The sequence below is a fragment of the Streptopelia decaocto genome (assembly GCF_964273445.1).
Source record: "Streptopelia decaocto genome assembly, chromosome: 5".
NCBI lineage: Eukaryota > Metazoa > Chordata > Aves > Columbiformes > Columbidae > Streptopelia > Streptopelia decaocto.
Window position 1 is genome coordinate 56,116,098 of NC_138659.1, and position 27,157 is coordinate 56,143,254.

Sequence of the window (27,157 nt, forward strand, 5' to 3'; positions counted from 1 at the left end):
ATTGTATATTTGTTTGTGACCTAGGGTTTCAAGCCCATTCTATTCACCAAGACCTGCTTGCTCACACTTGGCTATCCAAGACCTTTTTGAATCTGTCATACTTAATCCTGCACACTGAATTAATAGCCCCCTCCCTGAAAGCTGGCTGCAGAAATAGCCTTGGTCTAGGACACTTATGTTGATCTGCAACATAAATCTGTCTTTTAGTACATGCAATGGGAAAGTTTGTTATTTTTCCTAGAACATGGATGTCCCCATTAGTCTTGGTGACCTGATGGAGAGATGTGAGATTTCCAAGGTTCTTACAAAAATTATATTGTCTTCCTCACTGACACTGGAATGCCCTGTGGGCTGAGCTCTATATTTGCATGTCTTTATTGAAATGATACTTACTGGAACAAAGAAAATAAAACCACTTCCCATATCTTTACAGTAATGTACTGCTATATGCTTAAGCAAATTAAAGTGGGTTTTAGTGTTGAAAAAGGAAGCAAGTCACCACATACAGAAAAAACTATGACCACTAGAAATTTAGCCTCAGCAAAAAACCAGCAGAGCCTGTTGCTGGTGTGGGCGATGCAAGATTAGGAAGCCTGAATTTTTTTTTTTTTTTTTTTTTTAGAAAAGAGAAGTCAGAAGAGCCAGCTGAAAGTCTTCTAGCAGAACCATTTATCTCTAAAAATGCTTCATCAATTAAAACAGACTGTTTTGCAGGACTCCTTTCATTTCATCAGTGATTAAGAATATACAAAAAGTTTGGCAAAGATGAGTCAATTTATTTTGATGTTTTTAGTATAACGTAGAAGGCCCAAATGAGGCATGTCAGTGCTACTGCTTTAGTGGTTTCAAAAATATATATATACATATATTTTAGAGAAACTTACAACTATTCTTTCTGATCCAGAAGAAAGGGAAATATTGAAGTGTCAGAAGTTCTGGTTTTGGACACATCTAAGAATCAATGGCCTGGAAAATATTTCTAGCCTGTAGTTAAGATACCAGTAACCTGAGATGTCCATGAAAGGCCATACTGCAGAAATGCCCTCAGCATCGGGCTCTGCTGGAAGTAGAACTGATGCTTTAGGAATTGATGTTTTCCCAGGACTCAGCCCAAGGTGGGAGTGCACAAGGCTGTTGACCGGTTTTGGACACACTTTAATAGTGACATCTAACAGTTCTTGCACTGTCAGCTTCTTTTAATAATCTTGCCCTTCAGCAGGGCTAAGCCATGTCTGAGGCTACCTGCTACTTTCAGCTACGTGAGTCCCCTTCCAGTAACTGCATGCAGTGGTGCCCCTCTGCCCTGGCTCATTAAAACAACACTGTTGTGAAATAAGACTCTCCCTTGGCCATGTGGTTATGTGCAATTTCTTTCTAGTTCATCTTTTCCTACCTAAACAATCTAGTTTTGCTACATGGCATATCCTTAAGGGAGCAGACCTCTCCACCATGGTTTGTGTACTGGGTTCTTACTGAGGTGGGAGCACAGGGGCTCTTCCGGATCCTGTCAGTCTCTTGCCCCTCGATAACCAAGGCAAGCGTCATGTTAATTACCTCATAGCCTATTTTGGAGGTAGGGTATGGGGGGTACTTGCTAAACTGCAGCTAGCATGGGGCCCTTCTGCTGCTCACTCCCCAATGCCAGTAAGGTGCCACCAGGCAGGGCTGTGGAGAAGCTGTCCCAGGTACCTGAATGTCCCAGTGGCCTGTGGCTGCCAAAGGACCAGTCCTGCTCCCTCCCTTCCCCCTTGACTCCTGTGATGGAGGAATGTCTTGCACCCCTGTACTGACTCTGGTCTTTCTCTGACCCTTTTATGAGTTGAAACAGCTGCAAATGAAACAAGAGAATTCCCTTGAACCAAGGGAAGCTTCTGGCTAGAAAGGTGGTCAGGGGAGAAAACTGTCAATCAGGTGATCCACCCCTGTCCCTTGCAGCATCAGTTTCAGTTGCCTGGGTTTGTCTGAAATCTTTCACTGAAGCTCTGTTTTTTCTCAGCTGCTCTAAACCTCCTGGAGAGGTGTATGCTCTGGACACTGTGCTGCTTCTACCTCCTCCATGCTGTCATCAGCAGTTGTGTGGGGAGCTGGGTTAGGGAAGCAGTCTGGTGGAAAAATAACCACACAACAAAAAAGTTTCCATCTGGATAAAAACTTGATGCACTGCCTTTGTGGCCAAGTGGAAGCTAGTGCTAGCAAAGGTGTGTGTGTGTGTGGGCAATGGGGACATATGGCAAGTTGGAAGCGGGAGCATTACCCCTTTAACCAGGTATGAAATTGTCCCTTTGGTTAATTTAATTTGCTTATTGGGGAAACTGGGGGAGGCAAGGGCTGAACTTGTTGTGGTGGTAGCATTTTTGATATTTGAATATTGACTTAGTAAGAAGAGTGCTGTCTTGGAATGGTGGCAGAAGCTGTCTCGGTGGAAAATGCTCTGTGCACTGCACTGAAAATCAAAAGTTCTCTCTATTTTCTGGCTATTAAGAGTTTCCATCCTTCTGTCTTGAGGGAGGCTGAAAATGACAGCAGGAAATAGCACAGCAGGAATCAATTCTCAGGTCACTGATAGGTGAGACTGGCAAGGACCCTTATTATTTGGGGAAGGTTAAGTCATAATCCTACTTAAAGGCTGCTATACAGGGCAAATAATTGAATAAAGAGACCTGCAGGTGTCTCAGCATGTTGGGAGCAATGGGATCAATCTTGGAGAATCCCAGAAAGTGGGGGACTTGGAGCCTTTAGCTCTCCCCTGCTGGCCAAGGGCCTGGGAACGGTGCAGAAGTGCTCCCTGCTGACACTGCCTGCAGAAGCAGCTGCCTTCTGCTTTCCTGCATCTGGACAACACCAATAATTATAACAAGAAGTGCTGGGAAACAGCTGAGCCTGAAAGGCTGTACAGAAGGGGTGTGACAATTATCTTGCCTCTCAGAGCAAATATTATGGCAGGAGCAGTCAGCAGTCTTAGAACTGCAACAGCAATCTTAAAAGCAAAACCTATACATGACAGTATTCTTGAAAGATTAAGAAAGGTTATATGCATAATTGTAAACACATTATGTTTCATCAAGGAAAATCGAAATAGCTAATCTTAATGATAAGAATGAATGCCCTTGCTGAATCAGAAACCAAATGTGATTTTGTACGTGCTTGGCAGCTCCAAAGCTCTGATGGCTGGCCACCTTCTGTCTGGAAATAAACCACATCATAAGCTTGCACATTTAAATTGAATAAACAATTTTGTATGCCCACTCAGAAACTCACTGAGCTACTTAACTTTGAAAGTACCTTCTCGATACTGGAATAGATTTGCTGTGCTGCCTTTGATAATGTTTTATATTCTTGATGTAGTACTTCAGTTCTACTCTTCAGCTTCATTTTAATAATCATTGTTTATATCTGTCTGGTATAGATACACAACATTTTTTGACTGTACGAATTAAAAAGTATATTTATCTGTAGATGTCCTGCAAATGAACAGTTCCTTTGCTTGCATCATGTTACATCAGCCACAGAAAGCAACATCACTAATAATGAGTAATCACGGAGTCCATCAGCAAGATCATGGCTGCTGCATATCAGTGGCTGAAATAACTTTGTGAAAAGATAGACTTTAAGGTGCTGATAGTTTATTGCAAGTAGGAGATGGAACACCCTGTGCAGTTGTGGTAATTAAGGTCAGCAGCAGTATTACCAAGATTCAATACAATGAAGATCTCTTGCTGTAAAGCAGATGTGCTAGATCTAAGTTATTGCAAGAGCTCAGCCTCCATGACTTTTGTGTTGAAGAGGCCAGCTGCCAATATTGCATGCAGCCTGTGGCACTGACTTAAACAGAAGTTATTTCTGCCACTGGAGACAGGCATGTGTAGTTGTTCATGTCACTAGATATCATCATTCAAAGCATGAGCTTCATCTGTGTTGTGTCACACCATGGTGAATGCGGATGAGAACTTCTAAGGTGGGATTGAAGACACACATAGCGTGGAGTGGCAACCTTTTTCCTGTTCTGTGACACTGTGCAGAGTGCTCCTTAATGCTTATGGCCAGGGCAGCCCCAAATTACAAGAGCCACCTCTTGAAGGAGCAAAGCCAAAGACTACTACAACATTAATCAATGCTTACCAGTGACACAGAGCTTTAGAAATTTTATTGGTAAGTACTTGTCTACAACAGAGCTTAAGGACATTGATTTAAACATCTGCTTTGTTTTTCCCACTTTAAAAATCTGAAAGACAGCTTGTAAATATAACACTTTTCCCCACACCCCAGCATCCCCTGCCTTTCTGAGATGCCATTAGGCTTGTTAGTGTGCTTAAATGGTTTAATTAAAATATTTTCTGGTCCAATGCAATAAACAATGTATTCTGTCAGTGCAACATGTCTGATGTTAATGATACTCTGGATGATGGATTGTTGTGGGGACAGCTACAAAGCTAAAGAGTAGCTTAATTTGAGAGGTTTGATTTTTCTTTTACTTCAGCTATCATGAACTGAACAGATAATGCCAGCCAGAAAGAAGCAAAGAAAATGTGCTTTGAAAGCTTCTGATCTCCTTTGTTCTTATATGGAAATGTAACAGTATCTTGACCCATTTGTCAGGTGATGTATATCTATCTAGTACATGTTAAACGATTAGTTGCATTTCAGTAGAAAAAGGAGATCAAGTTTTGGATACAGGACTCATTATATTAGGTTAAACAAAATTGTTGGTGTTCATGTGCATATGTATTTCTCTGCAGAACATAAATGATACAGTATTTGTGTGTCCTTTTTTTTTTTTTTTTTCCTACTTCTGTGTTGCTGCTTGGTCTTTACACACAAACATTTATTTATTTGGATTTCATACTGGATCTGAGCACTGATTCAAGGTACTGCGGCACCCAGTGTATACCTCATTCCCTCCCCTCTCAGCACTATGAATCTTCAAAAATATCAGTCTTTTCTCTCTGACACTTGATGTTAACTGATGAAGTCTGTGCCTACATCTGAACTTTAGAAAGCTTCCAAGTATTCAGACTGTATAATCCTGTTCTTAGTATGTTCTGCATTGATTTTATAGCATTAGATACTGTTCAGGAATGGATATGAAACAGACTTTCTTTTGGCACGTTCCTGAAGTGACCCAAGTAATTTGTGAGCAAGGCAATTAAAAAATGAGTTATAAAAATGATGCCAAATGTCTTTGAAATAATTATTCCACTATATAAAAGCATACATGAATGTCTTTTAGAAAAACAAACAAAAATCCCACCTTGTTTCTACCAGTTTGTAAAACTGAACTTATAGTAGTAGCAAGTGTAATTTGTGCAGTGAAAGAAATAGTAAGATATATATTTAAATTGTCTAAAATATTTTTGTGTCAAGGTTTTACAAATCAATGACTCTACATATTGTTGACAACCAAGATTAAATGCTTACAAGAAATCCCAAGGTTCCTCTCAGATACAGATACTATTTCCTATCCTGGCAGCTCATGAAACACTAACATTTGAATTTCAGTCTGATACTATCTGATCATTTTGGAGCAGTATATCTTTAGATCTATTAGCAAGCTTATGCAGAGTTTAGAGTGGGAGGGGAAAGGAAATGCAGCATGTTTTCTTTGAGAATAGTTGGGCTTTGAAAGCTGCTGAAAGTTTTGGAATGTTAAAAGACAAACCAGCTGAGATACGTTAATGGGCAAAGAGCGAGACAAGAGGTCAAAACTGTACGTGCAGATGTCCTTTCACATCCTAGTAATTTCTGAAGATTCACTTGGCTTCAAAATTAAGCCCATTCCAGGGACACAATACACATATTTGCAACCAGTTCTAATATTAGTCTGTTGTTACAATGGTATCTGAAAGCCAGTGATATTTATGGTAGCACAAAAGAAATAAATATGTTAAATTTAAATATCTTTACTGGAAAAAAGCAGTCAATTTTGATTACGTAAATTTCCTTCATATTTTAATAAATATTGTTAGTACTATTTGTTAGTGTGGCTTTCCAAATTCACTTTAGTGACTAAACCTATTAGCAATGATCATATCACTTCAGCTATAGAATGCAACTACTAGTAGCTATTTCTGGTGCAATTAAAAGGTGAAAATATAAACGCCATCTCCTTAATAAATTAAGATGGCCACAGAATGGGTGCTATTTCTAAATCTATATTGTATCTTATTTTTCTCAGCGTTGGAGGGAAGGAGATAATGGCTTTTACACTTCAGACATGAAGACTTCGATGGGCAAAATCAATGTAGAAACTTATAAATTAATGAAATTATCCATAATGATGTGCACCTCCCACAGAAATGTAAACAAATTTATTGTATTTCTGCTCCAGAAAAATGAAGCATTAAGTAAAACAAGTTCATTTTTGTTTCCTTTAATACTCTCTAGCTCTACTTTTTGACATATGACTGTAATTACCCAGCCATGTAACAAACCTGCACAGGATGACCACGTACTGTCTAAAGTACTTGAAAGTATTATTTTTTTCCTAATTTTCTTGTATTGCATCATCTGCTTAGTAAAATACCCTGGCATTTCCCATTCTAAGATGTTTGTAAAGTGAATACTGATCCCCCCTGTTACCTGGACATGAGAGTGTGAATCTGCAGCTCATTCAGATGCATATGTGAGCATGCACACCTTCAGACGATGAATGCTGGGATAGTTGATAACCTTCTGACTGATGGCTGTGCCTATGTGGTGTGTCTGTGGATCTAGGTACCATTTAGCATGACAAAAATGGCTCTAGTTGGCTTTAGCTGATTAAAATTTGTATCTAATATATGGGTTATTTCAAACTGAACCTCAGGGGCAAAACAATATTCAAGCAATTCTTGACCTTGAAACCTTGAATTGACCTTTCATGTTGCATTGTGGAAATCCAACTATTGTCTGCAAATGTCAGATTATACCCATTTTATCTGTGCTGCCCAAATGGATATTTCTCCTGTTTGAAACAAACGTGGTGTTTTGGGTTATGATGGAAAACTGTAGAAAAACATTTAAAAAATCTCCTGTGAGCTAATTGTTGAATTCCTCAGTTTCTTATGTTCCTGAATTTATTCTTTAGCACAGTCACAAAATCCTTAAAGACCCAACAGAAAATGTAGTGTTACACTGTGAAGTTCAAGAATGCTTAATTGGACAGGGAAAATGAAGAAATAACAACATAAGTAATGCATGGAAAAGTCCTAAAGATGACTGAAAACTTGTTGGTAGAGGACTTTCTATTGGGGGAGTGTATTTGCTATGACCAAATATAACCCAAGGATTTGTGGACAATACCCTTATTTTTACAGATTTTATTTGCTTTTCTTCTTATTGCCTCTTTCAAATTCAGTGCTGTGCTTGTACAGAAACATTTCAGGTGCTCTGTGAACCAGCTGAATCAAAAGCATTCAAGTAAGAGGTTGGATTTTTGAGGTTGGTTTGTTTGTTTGTTTGTTCCAGTGAAGTGTCTCTTTCACTTGCAATGTGATACTGGCACATATAGACATTTCCCTAATCTGCTTTTGTTTGGGTCCTACAGTATCTAAATGCACAAATGAAGTGTTGCATTTCCCCCTTCACAGGAAACTAGGGATTCAGGGCAAATGTCAGTATTTTCCTTGGGTAATTCTGAGTAGTTAGCTATACATATAAAATACACATTTGTAGTCTAGTGTCTGTATATTTTTTGTTAACTATACAGGTTGTATATTATTTAAAATTTCTATTTTAATCTACTTTCAGATGGTTAAACACCTTGCCTACTCATATTATGTTGATCAGATCTCGGTTTAGTGTACTGGGGCTTAAGTAAGTTTAATGGGAAACAAAGTTTTTATTCTATCAGGGTCATAGCATGACAAACCAACTCCAGGCATGTCTAAGGGCCTGGTTATTTTTAATAGTTCTCAGTCTTATGTTTTTCAAGGACTATGTTGCAATGGATACAGACAATATCATCTTTTAAGGATTGTAGATTGCATTCAAGTAGCGAGGGGCAAAATAGTTAACCTCTTAAGCCAAAAGGCCCAACTACACATAACAGTGGAGGAAATAATTTTTAAAAGTACAGAAACAAAAGCATTCTACAGCAGGTCTCAAAAACATAAATAGGCAGTTTAAAATATAGTTCTTGGGAATTTTGTGCCTATTTGTTTACTAATGGAAACTCAAATGCTGCAGGTAATAGTACCTACAGAAAACAAAATACCCTACAAGCAGAAGCTGTGCTTCTGGACTTGGTGCAGTAATATGATTTTTGCTTAGATTTTGCCCTACAGTATTCCAAAGGCCTTAAATATAGGAAATTGTTTAAATCCTCATTCTTCTAAGCACTGGTTTTGTGAGACCTCTGGGAATTTTAATTTCTTTCCAGCATGCCTCTTTCTGAGCACCAGTGTGGGCTGTGGTTTTCCAGCAATACAACCCAAACTTCAAGCCAGACTACCAAATGCTAAAGTCTGTGCTTATGCACAGAATTGGCACTAGAAAAACTCACTAATGAAAGATCTCTGCAAATGTACCTGTATGTTGTTGTTGTTGTTATTATTATTTTAATGTGAGCAAATTCCTTGAGACTTATATATGGAAAGATTGATAAATATTTTAATAGCATCCTCTGAGCCATTCTTGGAATGACTGCCAGCTTTTGTTGCTCTTAACAGTATGTTGACAACTGACAGGTTCTGCAAGCCATCTGCTGATAACTTTAAATTAAAGACAATATTACACTGAAATTCAGCACTCACTACATTTGTAGCAATCTGGAGGTTTGCTGTTCCTGTTTTGTTTGCTTTTTCCCCAAGCCCCAGCATCATGTTTATCCACAGCAGATGGCATAATGAAAGAGAAAACAGGATAGCTTAATTTTACTAAGGGAAACCCCTGACACTTGGTAACTTGGTCTTTATCTGCCTCTGTGGTTTTTTCTGTTTCTATAAATTTGCATTTCAGACTTATTGAATTTTCATTCTACCTGTGTTGTTATGACTTTTATTACAGCCATTGTTATGGATCAGTCAGTCTTGGCAAAATGTGGTCGGGTTATTGTGACTACAAGCCTATATATGTGAAAAATTCAGCTGCAGAACAGTTGGCATAACCATCCTCATGTAACACCCCTGTGGATGTCTTGTTTGGAATAACTGTACTCTTTTGCTTTAGTTCGTGCCACACAGATAGGTTTAGAAGTTGTTTCAAGAAAAGTGTACTTCTTTCTCTGCTCGTTTGGGAAATTAAAGTTGCTTTATTTATTTTTTTTTTTTTAATAATTGTTTCTAGCCATCTTTCATTTCTGCAGTCAGGACTCCTATTAGTTCTGCTTTGATTCATCATGAACAGCAGCTTGAAATGTATCTCCTTGGAAATTTATCTCATTTTGGCACTAGCATCACACACTAGCCCACACAGCATGTTAATATTTGGGGCCTTTCCAGGTTCCCTCGGTTTGGAATAGAAACTTAAAATCAAGTCAGCTATATTATTTAATGTAATACTGTATTTACATAGGAAATTGATGACGTCCTCCCTTTCTGAACCCAGCAGAAATAAACAACTTAAAACTTCAGTCTTTGTCATGTTCCCAAGGAGTTCTTACTCTCTGCTATATAGTCTGGTTCCCACCGGATTTCCTTGTTTTCATTGGAATTGTATGTATGCACCTTTCCAAGCTAACAGAGCCCTAAGAGTTGTCTGCATCTTAGAAAAGCTCCTTTACAACATTGATTTTTTTGACCTTGTTCATGCTTTCTCATGAGAATCAATAATATTCAGCTGGTTTTAGTGTTTGCTGCAGAAAGAAATATTTTCATAGAAACCTGCAGAAATATCTTCCAGGCTAAGAGCGTTATGGTCGCCCTCATCAAGACAGTTCAATCGATGTGAGTGCATTATCCTTGGGAACTCCTGAGACTGTGTCTACTTTGACTTTATTGTCAACTTTTCATTTTCGTGATGGTAAGGAATGACAGAGTTGTGAGTTTAGTCTGGTCCGTGGGTTCCATACATGTATAACATCCCCACTACTGTTCTGTTACATGATTACTAGATTTCCAGCATTGTTTTTATTCTTAAAAAAACAGTACTACCTAGGGAAACTCTAGAGCCATTATGAATTGATGGTGTAAGAGTACATTTTATTATAAATTACAATTTCTAATATTAAAAGATATTAATGAGAAAGAAATTGGACCCCAAAATGGACATAAATTCTTTACTGTTTTCCTTATTGTATTAATGATGTGAGATGCTGTATAGGTGTGAGACCCAGCAAAATCAAATGGGCTTAGGCTTTCTCTTCCTGTGGACACATCTGTTACCTCTTATTTTCACGTTTGCTTTCATGTATCTTTTACCTGCAATCTTGATATAATGCGGCCTTTCACAGAACAAGCATAGTCCCTGTTATTGATAAAATGGCTTGTACACATAATTGTTGTGGATGTACAAAAAAGCTAAAGAGATTTTCTTTCTTTTTGAATTTGCTAATCTCTTTCAGTCATTTTTGATTGATAGGAAACAACATTTACAGAAGGAAATGGTATTTGCAAATGGATTAGTGTTCCTGCCAGTGAGTTGAGATCGTTCTCATTCTTCTGTTGAAAAAAATAACAAACAAAACCAACAAAAAAACAAAAACCAACCCCAAACATATTTTAATTTCTAAAAGCTGCAGAACGTTCATTCTTGATATTTGTATTTTTTCCACTCTGCCAAAAGGGTAGACTATCCATCTTAGAAATGTGGCCTTGTCTAAATCTCTATCTCTAGGAAATTCTTACTGACTTTTCCTGTTTAGTTCTTTGTTAACAGAAAAGCATGAAGTATAACTTCCTCAAATGCTTCTACAAGACCCAGTTGGCCAGTGCTTTCCAGCTATGCTTGGTCTCGAGTGACGTTCCGGCAAACACAGACAAAACTGTCTTGTAACTGTCTAGTTTGATAACTGGAGCTCTAGCAACACAAAGCTATCAGCATGTAATGGTAAATTTGGTCCATTCTTATATATGCATATGTATGTATATGTAAATCCTTTTCATAAGGGATGTATTGGACGAAGACAAAACCTCTTGTCTTATCTGCTTGAGATATTTTGCTGACTCCCTGTGGGACTTGCTCGCCCATACTTATTACTTCATTAAATAATCTTTATGTAACTTACAATATGCCGTTGCCTACTGATTTTTCTTCTTTCTTTCTTTTTTTTTTTTTTTTTTTTAAGATCAGTCTTGTATGAAAGATAAACAATGAAAAAGTGAACTTGACATTTTTGTATCAGCTTCCCACATTCACCTGCCTTTTCAAGCATAAAATAAAGAGTGGAGAGTTAGGAGTCTTATAGCCCTGTATTGGAAACAGCTAGGGACAGGGACTAAATTGTGACATTTTAGGGATTCTGGAAGATTTATGAGATGGTTAGCAGCTGGTATTTAACAATGGGAGTGTGATTATCATTTCTGGCTAGATTTTTAAAAATGACTAATGATTTTAGGCATTAGTATTGTGAAGTTCCATCTTGCATGCATTGTAAAAGTTCCTGAAATTTGGAAAGAGTATAAAGGCACCCAAAATGAAGATTCTTCAAATAATGAGTTGTGTCTAAAGACAATTTCCTAAAATGATCTCAAAGGGGGATGCATTTATATAATTGGGATGTTTGAATAAAGCAGAAATAAGAGGAAGTTTGAAACTGGAAATTCTGAGACTGTGTGCAGTTTTTCTGTTTTTCAGCTCAGGGCTTAAAAAGTCAGTGTTGGAAACCATGACACAATGGCTTAAGTTTCCTCAGCTTGTCATTCTTTTTCATGTTCCTTGAATTTGAAAGGTCCACAAAACTTGAAGGATATTTTAATAACATTTAAAATTATTGGTAAACTTTGAGAACAAAGAAATCTGCATCAAATGCTTTTCCTTTAATCCATATTTAATGTAATTATGAATAATATGACATTTAGATTTTCAGTGGATTGTTGTGTGCCAGAGCTTAAAGACTAGAAAGCAGACAAGCACTTCCCATCATTCACAACTACTGCATAAAACAAACAAATTTATGTTCAAACCACTTCTGGCAACAGCATTTGGAATATGAATAGAAATGTTCTTCTGTTACAGAAAAAATGAAGGGGCCATTCCTGCAATGAATACTTCTGCATTGGCTCAGTATTACTTACTACAGGATTACATTGCTAGATCATGTCCTTAGACAGTTTTTTATTAAATTGCTTTTGAGATATTTGATAGTATTTAGCAGGAAAGTAATCCAAAATGATTGGATACAAGTTTCTAAGCTGATGTTTATGGGAATCTGGTGATAACGGTTTGACTTTGTGTCTTAGTCTGACATTTTGTTTTTAGTCTGTTTTTCACTAATATTAATATATTTTTGAAATTAATCACTTGTGTTATCAGTATGCACATCTGATGTGTAACTTCATGGTACTCTAAATTTCAGAAATTATATCTATATTCAGTGATGTGTCTTCATGATTATATTTTGTTTTCTTTTTGAAGAATAAGGATAAATATGCAAATTTTGCTCTTACTTTACAGATTCCTTATGCTTTGTTGAAGATACATAAATATGTAATGCCCTTGTACCTTACTTCTTAATTGAAGATGATTGATAAGTGGCAGGTGCACTAAGCTGTAAAATATCTCCCATTTAGCCCTTGCGTCTTTAAGGTCACTCTTATTCTACCTACTTCATATGTTTAACAGCATTTGCCTCCTTTCTATGATGTTTTCCTTTTTTTTTTTTTTTTTTTTTCAGTGACGCTAAGTACCTATGATTCTGCTTTAAGAAAGAGTTTCCTATTTAGTTAGAAACAGCAAGAAACAGAATCAAACCTCCCCCTCCCTGCCTGATGGCAGATGATGTTCAGGGTGACCTAGGAAGCTGTTGATACTGGTCTCCTTGCTGGTGGTTCCTCTGCATTGCTCTGCAAGAACTGCTGAGGGGCAGAGATTGCACTTCTCTGTTCTTTGTTACATTTTCTGCCCTCCATTTTAATGCTTTGCATCCGTCTCCTCTGAGGGGAAACTATTTTCAGTTCTGAGAAAATTTGATTTTAAACAGCTTTAACAGTGTTTTCACAGTCTGTAAAGCACTTCCTGTAGGGATAGGAGCAGAGACCGATTCTCTATGCACAAGAGTTAAGGTGCCCAGCTCCTACCACTATCTAGGCTCTTCATTGACAAAGAGAAGCAGAACATGTAGAAATACCTGGAAATGAAGGTGTTTCTGAAAAAAACAACAAACCAACAAGCAACACACCTTTCATATGTGAGGCAGCTCAGCTGTGAACCTCTACAGCTGAGAAGGATGGAAATGAGGAAAGCTGATAGGACTGCAAATCAATGAGAAAAGTCAGCAGAAGAAATTTCTTTTCATGAACAGTAGGGCTTAACTGAGGAGAAAAGGGAAGGAGAAGCCTGGCTAAAAGCCAAGCAGCAGTAAAGCACTAGGTGCTAAAAGGCACCTACGGCAAGGGTGTGTAAAGGGGAAGGGGTAAAGAGGGGCACAGACCCTGCAAAGCATGTTGGGGAAAGTTGAGAGGGTCTGTGCTAGATGGTAGATAAATGTGAATAGGAGAAAGGAGTGTCAGAGGAATAGAAGCTGCAAAAAGCCAATTAAATTATTGCAGTTACATGGCCTTAATCATGTTTTGCAGCTGAAAAATATATATTTTTGTAACACCACTTTTCAGTGCTGAACAATTGTTTTTTTGCTGTGAGGATCCTGTGTGCTGCCAAAGGCAGTACAAACAATGCCTACATAACTTCTGCTCGCACAAAACACTTGGGTACCCCAAAATGTTAATATTGAGGTTTTGTGTGACTTAAGAAAAAAAGGCTTTTCTTATGGCTTTCTGAGATAAGTGGTATACTGTTAAACCCTGGCTATAGAATTGTGGCATTTAGCTGTCAACAGCCATCCTGAGAGTGTGACTCAACAGTACCTTAAACTTGCATCATGTGTCACTGGACCTCACCCATATGCAAACTTTCCATGCTTGCTTAGTATCTGTGGAAAACACTGCAAGAAGGTTGTTTGTTTGTTTGTTTTGCTGTTTCCTGGAGGAATTAAATTATAAAGAAGTATTCAGCAAGGTTTTTATTTCTGATAAGATTAGAATTTGTTGTTAAATTTTCTTATTTATGTTGTTTATGTAGGACCTAGAAAACTGCCCCCCCCCGTTGAAACTGAAGGCATCCAGGGTCCAAATTTTATTTGCAAAACTAAGTATACAGGGATGGATGTCAGATACAATTGAACAGAACCTGATGCTCATTAGCTCTTTCTTAGCAGATACGCAAGCAGCCAAAACCAATTTTAACCTCTCCTTGCACCTATTCCCCTACCCTGTGCTGCTAAAATACCATTCGCGCTATTGGGAAACACTCTGTTATCTGAAAGTGAGGAAATGATTTAGGTCTTGTGGGACTCTGCAGCACTGCCATATCGACAGCGGAGCTCTAGGTGTGGTGTGTTCCGTCACTGTGGTCACTAGAGAAAGCAGATGTGGTTCCTGTCCTTTCCTGTCTGAAACTTCTGCATTGCAGGGGTGAGAGGGAGCATCTGAGTGAGATGGTGGTTGCTTCTTCTCACTAGCGGTGCTGACATAAATTAATGTGAAAGTACAGCCTCAGTGAGTTGAACCTGGCAAGCTCTGACAGTGTTTTGTGCTTGCAGGGAGGCACAGATCTCCCACAGGAAGACACAGATTCCACTCTCTAAATGTTACCCTCCCTGTGTCTGTCCATTCTCTTCCCTCCACCCCCAACAACAAAATCCCAAACAAAAAAGCAAACAGTAGTGTACTGTGAAGAAAATGGGACTGTTTTTCTCCGATGCACTCATATTCCAGTCATGTGATTCAAAACGTATTTTGAGATAGCAAGAAAGAGGAGAAATACATCAAAGAAGGAATCAGTGGAATCAGTGTCTGACCATTTTGCTATGATTGAGATTTCTTCTGGTAAATTCCTATATACAAATCCAATAAGAAAGTCTGCCTTTTTTCAGTTCTCAGGTTCAAGTAAAAATTCACTTTTTTAAAAATGTCCTTTTTGATTAGTCTCTAGGAATTCAAAACAGAATTTTTAAATAACATCAAACAAGCAACCTACTCTTAGAGGGAACTGAGAAGCAGAGTACAGTGTAGCAAGTTCAGACATGAAAAAGCAAGAGAGAATTTAATATTCTCTGTGCAATGCAGCTGTGGCTAAATGCTGATCTGCACATAAAGACTAGATTGGCATCATTCAGATGTGACCTGCATATTGAATAACATCACAAGTATAGCACTATTGATAAAAATTGAAACTGCAGTACACTTCTATTCTAATATACCACCTTTTTGCGTTGTTAGATTCCACAGAAGTGTAAAGGAAGAGCTATTACTTCTAAATTTTAAAAACCACATGTAATATTGTTTACTATAAAGGAGAATTAAAAAAAAATTTTTATATGAAACAGTATGATATTACTATAAAAGTGACTCTTATCCATTTGAGGACAAGAAATACTAAAAGAAACAACCATATAAATGTTGATGGTTTCTATTCTGAAACCAGTCAAAATTGATTTAAGGTGTGGCTAACTTATTATGTGGCTATGGTGCCTGCATGACTTGACTTCGAACATTTAAAACTTCAAAAAGACTTCAGTATTGATAAATCCATCTGATTCACTTTCAAATAAAATTTAATTCACGTTTGACAGGAAGGACATGTTGTGCGGGAAGGCCCCCTAAGAAGTTTTGTGTTAGTTAAATGTTAGTGAGCTTTAGGATCATTCTTTTTTGCAGCATTTCCCCAACTTTTGACAACATTATTTCTTTGGAAAAATTAAGGTGAAGTGTCCTCACTGGAACCACACAGGACACAAATGGACATCAGGTGTGTTGGTGGTTATGTGCTGTGATAAACACACAGCACGCTGGCTGCACGTGTTGCTTTCCAGGAAATGTACCTTCCAGCGTGGGCAGCCCTAGAGGAGAGCTACCTCTCCAAATTTCGGCATATCTCAATAACACAAAAAGCCTGTGCTAAATATGCTTAAGGTGTTAGTGCTACGGCACTTCGGAGCGGAAGTGTGTGCTTTAGCCATCTGGTTTTTCCACTGTGTATCGTTAAGCTGGATCTACTTAGGGTGTGCTTTCTAAATCAGACACCTTGTAACAGAGAAGGAACTTTTCATTCCTGGAATGGTATAGATTTCTTGTATACTAAGCTAGGAGCTTGGAATAAAAAAGTACACTATTGATTTAATTACTTAGAAGTGAATACACATATTAGGTTGTACATAGGAGAACAGCATCTTGTAGTTACTCAAATATTGCTATTAAAGATTGCAAAATACAGGTAGGTTCCTAAATAGTTATTTTTGTAGTATTGTCATAATTAATTCTGTTTCAAGCATACCTTATTATAGATTTATCATGTTGACAATGCTACTGAACAATTCAATTAACACACGAGAGCTGTAGGAAGGTTACTACTGGCGTGCAAGACCTGTCTCATTTTTTCTATAATGCCATCAAAAATTGATGTTGCTCATTGTATCACACATATACTGTAATGTTTTCTGCAGTGCAAACTAGTCTTTAAAGATGTGTTAAAGACAGTACATGGTTTGGAGAACATGCTAGTAAACGCTTTCATTTTTGATCATATTGCTTTTTCAAAATTTTGTATAGCAAACCATCACCAAAAATCATTAATTGTTTCCCTTGCTTTTTTCACTTCTAGTTTTGATTAGGTTACCACTAATGTGTGAAAACTTCTCATATCCTTTTCCACTGCTGCTGTACAGTTTTACTTGCAGAAAGCAGAAGCAGCCAATGCAATCACCCTTGTCTTTATCTTTGCTCCCTCTCATCTAGCAATGGAAACTGCAGCACCTTTGGTGATTCAATTAGTACTATGTGAATGGGACAGGAATCAGTCTGTATTCAGCAGCTTCGTTAGCCTTACTATGCTAGCATGAATTGTTAGTAAAGCTTAATTTTACTCTGTAGGCATGAGGTTTTAAACAAATTGAACCTGCATGCCCCTCAGTAGCTGCAGTCTAATGAATCACTTTGCAGGACTGGAGCCCTTGTTAACATAAACAGCAGATACCACTGCTGATGCGTCCGGAAAACAGCTTTGTTGAGCAATGAAGTGCCAAGCAAACGTAATTCTTCTGCAGTGCATAAATATATTAGAACAATTATTTCAGCTTTAAAATAGATCTTAAAGATCTTTTACTTTAATAGCTACACAAATGGAATTAGCAGTAGAGGAATCACCCCAGTTCAAGGTGTTATTCTATTCCTCTTTTAATTAGTTGCAATCAATTAACCACACACTTATGCAAAAAATTGTACAGAGGGTCAACAAAGGAAGTTATCAGAATTTTAGAGACATTATTCCTGGTATCTGTAAACTTTTATTGTAAAAGTAATGTAAAATTCTGTACTAGTAAATTTTCTTAATCACGCATGTTTTGTGAAAAAGCTTTTACATAAATAATGGATTTAAAAGATATATTTTATTAAAAAAAACCCCAAACCCATCTAAGTCATATTTCATAAGACATTCCCTGCCACAGTTGTGTGCTAATGGCCGATTCTACTTATCTCCACTTTCTTTGGAACAGGAGAAGTGCTGGCTGAGATTTATATTGTGTTACAGATTCCAGGAGTTAGAGATGTGAATCAATCCACTAAAATGGGAAATCAGAACAATTGATGAAGTGTGCACGAGGGAAAATGTCAGATTATTTCCTGGCACTGTAAGGAATACAAGCCATATGCTGAAATACGCTTGAATGATACCTCTTATGAAATATTTGCTTACCAAGAAATGAGATCCTTTCATGCCCAGTTTTTCTACAACCACAGCAGATTCAGGCATTCCAAACTGAGGTGAGAAAAAATAGAATGATTACAATAGTATGAAACTTGATGTTTCTAAACAAACTAATATTCCTTGTTCAAATATTTGGGGTTGTGAAAGTGTTTAAAAGATTTGGCATGGATAATTAGAAAAAGAATATTGGGCAGAGTAACAGTTATGCTTAGGAATAGGCAGTGACTTCCACATAAGAAAGAAGACAGAATATTACCTCTTTTTTTAGGAAGAAAGTTTAGAGGGGATAAGGGCTGATAAAATCGTGAATGGAGTAGACAAGATGAAGCTTTGAAGCATCAAATGCAACCTAAATGTAACAAGGAGCCTTGTGGAACTTTAGTTGTTGTGGGATAAGAGAAGGCCAGCATCAGAAACAGGTTAAAAGGACTCATGTCAAAGCTGCCATCAGGAGCTGTGTCATCAGCTCAGGAAATGGTTATATCCTTGACTGCTGGAAAATGAAGACTGTAAGAGAAAAAGCTCTGTTGTTACATGCCTGTTTACCAGCCCTCTGTATGCACTGGCTGCTGTTTGGCTTCAGCACCAGATGATTGGGCCAAGTGTGTCATGCAGTTCCTGTGAGAGATGGGCATTGCTGGAAAGAATTCAGGTTCAGAAACAGGATTTCTTTTCTGTAACATGATTGTGGTGTTTTTTAAGAAAGTTTGGTGTTCGTTGTAAATTAAAATGAAACAGGAATGTCCAGAAGTAGTATCTCTCTATGACAGAAACGAAATAGCAATTTGGAAAAAAAATAAAAGGTCATATTGGAGTTCCTTTATCAAAAAGCAGTAAGGAATGGAGCAGGGATGAAGATGTCCTAGAAGTTACACTGATGTTTTGGCCTGACTTTTCCAAGAAATTGCACTCTTACGCATGAAAAGTGGGAAAAAAATCTAGAAATCTTCTGATTTAGTTCTAAGTCGTCCTGTGAGGAGCAGCGAGTTGAACTTGATGATTCTTATGGGCCCCTTCCAATTTGAGATACTATATGAAATATTTTCTTTAAGAATGTACCATTCTTGAAATCATTGTTAGTGTTTGTAACACTTAGCTGTAATTTCCTGTAGCAGTAATGACCTACTCGGACACTAACAGAGGAATATTAGTGAAAATAAATTATCAGATAAATGTTTATATGGATTTTCTAATGTAATTATTTGTTTCTAGAAGATTTAAAACTGATTGCACTTAGAAATTTTGAAAGTGTATTTTATCTACATTTTGATACAAAAGTGTCATACTTAGACATATATTCAGACTGTCTTTTTGGCCTGTAAGCCATTATTTCAATCTCTGAGTTTATAAATTGTTCTTTTATACTATATTTGACAGAGTGCTGCTTGTTTGCAGTAAAGAATAAATCACAATTCAAAAGAGAGGGTTGCTGTAGGTGTTGGACCAATGCTTGTTTGCGGGATATGTTAATTTGTCATCAGCTGCACTGGTGTTGCTGTAAAGCCAAAGAATCAAGGTAATACACAGTTTCTGCTTTTGGCTTTTGCCTATATTTTTCTAACTATTGGTTCTATCCCCAGTTATTGGCTCTGATGAGCTGCCTTTGTGCTTTGCCTTATGATATTAATCAAGCGTGTACCTTTTGTGTAAGGAAAAATTTGATCTTCATACATCATTATCTTGTCAGGCAAGCAGATGTGTCTCTACTGGTGTTTAGTGACCACGGAACCTTTCATTTTCTTAAAATTACACTAAGTCCATAGCATTAAGGTCAGCACTGAGGAGAGGGATGAGGCTATGTGGCTAATGGAGGGTAAGTAGATAAAGTCTGAATGCACCATGGAATGTCTCAGTGCTGTGGCAATTATACTGTAGATGAAACAAAAGAGGGGCTTATGTGCATGAATAGCAGGCTTCCATTATCATCTTCAATATTTTATGAGGAAAAAGAAAAATCAATAGGGTTAATTATTTTTAGTAGTGATGTTATTGATTTTATACAAAATGCCTTTTGTGAGGCTGAAAACGCTCTGCAGAATGGCTGGTTAATAACTTGTGTACTTACGACACACACCTGTTTTGGAAACATCAGGTCTGCAAAGTTAAAGAAATGCCAAGATTGCACTGTACGCATGCACATATGCCTTCTTCATATATACCTCTTCTAGAAGACACAGCCTCAGTCACAGCACATAAAAGCTGACATGAATTTCCTGAACTGGTGTTCAATATACTACACTCTGTTCAGTGAGCACTGCTTGTCTGTCTTGTACACGTGTACTGCACAGTATTCAAGCCTTCTCTGAACTTGGAATGACATTTCTTTTTCTTGTACTGAGCTGCTCTAAAACACTCTTTACTGCCCAAGTGCTTCAGAAACATTAACTGCATTTGCTAAGACCGCCCTGTGAGATCAAAACTCTATTAGTAAGTAGGGTTGAGGTGCTTGGGAAATAAACTCATATAGTATCCAGTGGCTTTGGATGACTCACTAGAGCTATTTAGGATCTGTGAGATATACATGTGTGTTTGCATATGTGATATTTTGGCACCTTTACTTTTTGAGCAGAACTGCCACTGTGGTTACAACTTCACCTCTCACCACTTCTGCAAATCAGAGCCTAGAATTTAAAGTCACACACTCAGAAAATGTTGTGTTTTTTCTGGGTGACTTCCATGGCTTCAGGTAAAAATGCTGAGTTGGGACAGTGACACAATCTGATACTTCGAGGCAGAATTGAATCCACATTGCCATGAATTCATTCTGTCTCTTTCAGCAAACCCTGGCCTTGTGTACCTTACAGTTTCTGTAATGGTCCAGAGCAGTGCCCAAAACATACAGGCTGTGTTAAAAGTGGCAGATTTTTATTAATGGAAAAGATAGGACACAAAGAAGTGATCACAGGCTATCATAATGTGTCTGTTAAAAGGGGCAAATCCAGGTTACAGAGGTAATCCCACTTTTGGCACTTTTAACATTGAGTGCTTCTTTCTGCAACCTTAACAGCATTACTTTTGGGTTCATGTATGTGCATGTGTGGTCTTGGAGAAGGGGGGATCTGGCAGAGCCCCCAGCATGTTGGCTGACTGTGGAAAGGGCAGCAATACCTGGTGCTCAGGCTCTGATAGCAGGAGCTGAACAGGTCTGTTTGTGGTGGCTGCAGGCAATTGGCTGCTGCTTACCTGTGCTAGTTTCTGATACGTAAAATGGCAAGGTACTTAATGCTGGTTATACTGTAGTAATTAGATCACTTAGCCTCTTTAATCAGTGATGTGAGAGTAAGCATAGGCATTAACAGCTTTATATAAAGTTGGAAGAGCCTCTCTTAACAATATGAAACCAGGAGTTATGACGTGCCTGCTGAAGTCTCTCTGGAAGCCTTTGAGTTGTTCAACAATTCTATTAATTTTGTGTGTTGTATTCTGCTGTAGAATTACAGGGTACCTTAAAATCATTATATCTTCTATTAATTAGTCTGATTTCCTTTAAGCTGAAAGGCTTTGTGATAATTAATCCTCTGAGTAGCTGTTCACAGCAATAAGTTTGCAGTTTAGCTGATACATTAGCATAATGGTATGAATTAATTCCATGAAACAGATTACCTTTCTCAAACATAGGGACAATGGTCCACCTGTGACACATCTGCATTGTAAATTTGCAAATCTGTGTGGTGTGTGGGTTTGGTTTTTTAGTTGTACATGCATGGGCATATGTATTTATACACAAGGCAAAATGGAAAAATAATAATAATAAAAGAAATGTTTTAAAATTTGGCCTGCTTTTTACCTGGCTACAAATGGAAGTCTTGCAGAAACACTTAATGCTGTATTATTTTCCTTGAAAAAAGTATGCTCCTTCAGTTGAGAAGGATGAGGAACCTTAATGACAACAAAATCTCACTGTTGGTGTAAAGCAGGTAGTGGAAAAGATCTGTGCTTCCCCAGTTAGAAGCAGAATGAACGCAAGACAGAAAACTCTTATATATAAAATTATATAGAGAAACTTGCATAAAAAAAACCCTGAATGGAATGTAAAATGAGACTATATACCAAATGCAGTGAATGGACTTTATTGTGTAAGTTGCAGGTAGAAGTGTAAAGCCCAAGTCATAGCATTCAGTAAGTTACAAGGAAAAGGCTGGTATCAAAAAGAGAGGAAATTATTTAACTAATGAAAGGGTGACTGAAGACAAGCTTGGAATATTTTGTGCAATTTAGGTTATTTTAATTATACTAGAAATGACACTTCAAGACTAGGAAAGGTACAAGCAAAGAAATGATTAAAAAAAGCTAAAGTACCTTAAACTTAAGTAACATCTTACAACTACCGTGGGTATATATGCATTGAGGAGAAAAGGTGAACAGTAGATTCTTATTGACAAGCTGTAAATTTTAAAGCGATATGCAAATATAAAGTCAAGACCCACTTTCAGTGAAATGGTTATTTCTTCCCAGCAGGAAATAAACTGGAGCATGAAATACCTTTTCTAATATAAGAAATATCCCTGTGAGCGAACATTTTTATGTGATTTACCATGTAGGAGATCTTAGCTAACAGCTTCTACCATGAATTAAATTTCTATAAAAAACAGGAGAGTACCAAGAAACTCACACAATATTAATAAGAATGAGTTATTGGGGGTGACTATTGCTGACTAACTTATTTTCAGTGCTTTTGAATATCTCTGCTAGATTTAGGATATCTGTTTTTCAAAGATAAATGCAGCAAGAATTTCTGCTTGCTGAATGGAGACTGGACTCTCTAAAATGTTACATATACATTCAGTACCTGTCGTAGGAGTTCTGCGACTTGAAAAGCTGTCCAGTTCTCAAATTCCTCTTGAGAAGGTAGTTTTGTGGCCATATTGCTATCCAGTGAGAAGGACTTGATCCAATATGAGCAACACTGAACTGTTGCTTCACTGTTTTCTACTGAACTGCTGTAGAAATCCTAGGAGGAAGTACTTTTTGCAACTTTTTTTCCTGTTTGCTGACTTAAAGTGAACGCCTATTAAGAGTGATTTAGGAAGTACCAATATTCATCTGAGTGAATCTTTCCAGTATGAGGAAACTAAGTTTTTTATATTAACATATGCAAATACTTGCTGTTACTGAAATCAGTTAAATTCTGCTGAAAATCAGTGTATAAAATATATCAGAAGCGTAGAGGTTTAAACATGAAAACTATTTTTCATATCTATTACAAAAGCAGCTGGTGATAGCTTTCTCTTGCCTACCTTGAACTCCTTGATCCAGTTGCTTGGATCTGCCTTCAGATCATGCTTGATTTACTGGTGAGTTTTGACATATTGTGCTGGGGTGTTTAGACAGAAAAAAAAAGAGGTCAGTTGCAGAATTTTTACTTCCATACTGTCACATGTAATTTCATTCTTTATGTCAAGCCAGGCATCCTACTTTTGGGCTTAAATAAAACACTCAGTCACTCTAAGGCAATATATGATCCAAAGTGTGGGTTGCTTTTTGTTTTCTCCTTATTTTTCTTGTCCCTTCCCTCCACCTCCATCATTATTACTGCTAAAGAACAAATTGTCAACAAATTAATTCCAGTGCTATATTATCTTTTCAAAAGGTAGGGCTAACATAAAATGCTTCTACTGAGTCAGACCATAAGGTCATCTAGTCCAGCATCCTCTTTTCTGACTGGTCAGAAGTGAGCTACCTAGGAAACTATATAGAAATGGGGCAAGTGTGTAACACTTCCGTAGTATTCTCACAGTCTACAACTATTTTGAACTCAGGGACTTGCTGGATGTGGTTTCTACATACACTGCATGAATATATATCACATATGTTACACCAATGATTTCCAAATTTGGAGCCATGACCGTTATCCTTTAAGGAGGGAGATGTGCAATACACTTGGCAGGCACAGGCAGGAATCACTCCTGGGCTGCAGAAGGAGGAAGACTGGGGAGATATGGAGGCTGGGGCTCAGATAATGTTGAGAGGGGGCAGAGGTGAGGGGGCTCAGGACTGGCAATTCTGCCCCTTCCCACCCCTGTCCCTGTCCAGCCACCTCCTCTGAGCTGCATCTCTGTCCCACTCACAGCCCTTCTCTGCCTCTTCACCTCTAACACAGAATACACTTCCAGTTTGAGAGGACCAGCACATGTAATTTTTAAACTGGAGAAGGGGGAGGTGTGCATATGCTAAAATGGAGCAAGGGGGAAAAGTTTGAGAGCCATTGCTTTGTAGAATGGGCAATAAAGTTGCAAAGATGCAGCTGCAGCTGCTGAAACAAACCCAGATTATTTTGCTCAGCATTTCTGAGTCACCACAACAGGAGAAGTATGAAAGCTTCCATAAAAGGCTAGAGACCAAGGAATGTTATATTCTGCTTTCCAGTTATTCTTCCTGTTTTATTTCCCAGTGCAGAAAGGATTTGGGGCACATGTTCAAAGATTAAAAGGGATTTCAGCTAAGTTGAAGTGTCTCATCTGCTATCCTTCAAATTTTCCTTTGTGTATTTTTGCTGTTAGGGTGACTGATATGTCAGTTGTTGCCAGTGAATACTCTTAACTCTTTATTATCTTGTGACTTTGCTGAACATTCAATCTGGCAAAACTCAGCTCTTGGTATTTCAGAAATCCAGAATTGAGATAGAAATCTATGCCACTTAAACTTTGCGTCCTCAGAATAAGCTCTAAGTGCATGGCTATGTAAAGTTGAATTTCATAGTGTTTTGGCTGTGAGTTGTTCCAAGGGGGTTAACATCTCCCCATATCACAAGAGGGAGTGGTACTCTTTTTGACTGTGTGCAGGACCAGAAGAGAGGGGTGCGTATATTCCTTAAGAAATTTTGCTTGCCTACTCTGAGTGCAGGAGTAATTGTGTCAGTAGCAGGGTCTTCATGTATGGTGGAAGTGGGAAGCAGGCAGGTGGGAGATGTGCGAGTTACAAATTTAGTGGTTACTTAGGGGAAACAACAAAACAACAGATGGTATCAGGTATGAAACAGGAATGAAGTGAAGCACAGCAATGCTGTTATTTCTGTAGTACAGGCTGAGTTTGGTTACTGAGTAGGTGTAAGCAGTTCTAGTTCAGAACATCTCAAAAGCAGATTAAAAATAGCATTTTAAGAATTTTGCAGTTCAGTGCATGCTGCCAGCAGTACCTGCTCCTCTTCTGACCATTACCTAATGGATCACCAGCATTTTCAGAAATACTGGCATGGAAAGAACTGCTCCTTGCTGCTGGCTGCCGTTATGTCATTGCACACGTGGTAGTCTGCAGCATGAGCTGAAGCTCTGCCCTGCCCACCTTGCTGTGCCCAGGCCTCCCCCTTCTACCACCTGGTTTCTCTTGTACTGCACTCCACCACCACTAACTTTTGCCTAATTCTCTAGTCATTGCCTGTGTTGACATTGCCTTAATTTTGTATTCTGCATTCTCAGAAGAGTACTCTCAAGAGGCCAGTGCTTATGTAGTTCACCTCTCCCTGCTGAGTGAGACAGAAATCTATTTGGGAAGGTCATGTTCAGCTTTGTGTTCCCAAAGGGCCTGTAGCAGAGGTCATTGAAAGGGACTGTAGCTTGAAAGAAATATTATGCCGTTTGTGTTTTAGTCAGATTTAAAATGACAACAAAAAAATAAAAAATAAAGACAGGGACCTGGGGAGACTCACGGGGAGACTCCTGCAGCTTGTCTCATGATGCTGATATTGATGTTGGCTTCATCAATGCTGTGGTTTTCTTTCCTAAAGTGTATGCAACAAAAATGGAGAATATTGTCATGTACTTGCTTTCCACTACCCTCAAGGGCATTATTTCAAGAATTGTTGGCTAGGAGGTCCTCAGATTTTGTTACTAATTGAACTCAGTACTCTCATGCACCTAGTTACTCTATGCAGTATATCACCTTTCATGGCAATCCAAGTAAGTAGGTGCACTTGAATTACACATTGGCTGTGTGGCCTGTGGTGAGGGGATTCCTTGAGCAGAATATTCAGGCTTCCAGAATCAACCAGGTAAAGACAGGCCACAGGCACTGTTTCTTTCTAAATGGCCAGGTGCCTACACATAACTTTCAAGTAGACTTGAATGGGAACCAGCACTAGCCATGGGCAGGTTGTGCTTACTTGTTACTGGATAATCCCTGGAGCCTCTTAATCTGGCATGGATGTGTTGGGATACATGTGCAGAGTGTAATCTGGTATTTTAAATTTGTATCAAACTGGGGGCGTTAACACTCTTAATCTGTACTGTTTACAATTTCGCTCCTCAAAAAAAAAAAAAAGAAGGCAGAAATCTGATTCTGTATATTTAGAAATTTCATTTTTCTGGATCCCTTAGCACAAATGACATCCAGTGCTCAAGAACTAGCAGATTTTAGAGGAATCTTAGTTAAAGTTTTACACACCAGGTAATTTGACCTGAAAATAGAAAGTCATTTTCATATGTAACTTGTACATAAAGCAGAGTTAACGCATTGTTACAATATACATTTCAATGAATGTTTTTCCTACAGTCTGGAATGTGCAAGCCACATAGGAGGCATATTTTTACAGGCTACAGCTCCTTGGAGTTTCATAAAGTAATTTCTCAATTTGCAATTTCATATAAATCAGCAATAAACAGTATAAAAAGTGATTCTTAGAACATACCACTGGCATTTCTTACTGAAGACAACTACATATTTTTATGAACATAAACACTAAGTGTGCTAAATTATTTCAACATTTTCAAAGTCAAGTTCTGCTTTGCAAAAACCCCTAGCAGCTGCACGCAGCTTATTTAACTGGATAAAACACTGGAATACTTGCTCTCAGGAATATATACTTGAGAAAATAGCTCAATTAAGTATTACTGTATGTAAAATATGACCCATTGTGACTGATTTTTTTTTAAATCATTTTATAAAAAAATAATGAAACGAACATGACTTACCGTATCCTCATTTTTCTTCTCCCAGGCACACATGTGGAAGTTGATTCCAAATAAGTTAAAGAAGCAGTTTCTCATGTCCTCTCTTCCTCCTTAAACTGTCCCATATGTATTTTGTTGTTCTTAGTGTGATTGACAGGCTTGGAGTTCACGGTGGGTGGGAGAAAAACTTTCTTAAAGTAAAAAGCTGGAAGAGGTCATAAGTCTAAATAAGTTCACAGAGAACATTGGAACATGAAAGCTTACTTACAGCTGTCTATCTAGAAGTTTGATAAAATTTTGCTAATTGGTTTTGTCTTTTTTTACATTTTATTTTATTCAACAGGAAATACAAATTAACAGAATCAACAGGAATTGTAGGGTCTGGAAGGGACCCCAGGAGATCTAGGCAGGGCTTCAGCAGAGAGGCAGCATCAAAT

General features: G+C 37.9%; 1 protein-coding gene across 2 annotated transcripts in view; it reads right to left on the reverse strand.

The window, feature by feature from the left end:
- Positions 1–22,754, reverse strand: part of BLNK (B cell linker) — a 98,069-nt gene extending 75,315 nt beyond the window's left edge. For both annotated transcript variants that reach the window (XM_082054260.1, XM_082054259.1), the window contains exons 1-2: positions 22,625–22,754; positions 17,824–17,886 (exon numbers count right to left, since the gene is read on the reverse strand). In XM_082054260.1, coding sequence (XP_081910386.1) covers positions 17,824–17,886; positions 22,625–22,699 — 138 coding nt within the window. In that variant the 5' untranslated portion in view covers positions 22,700–22,754. The remainder of the gene's footprint in view (positions 1–17,823; positions 17,887–22,624) is intronic.
- Between the last annotated feature and the right edge of the window lie 4,403 nt (positions 22,755–27,157).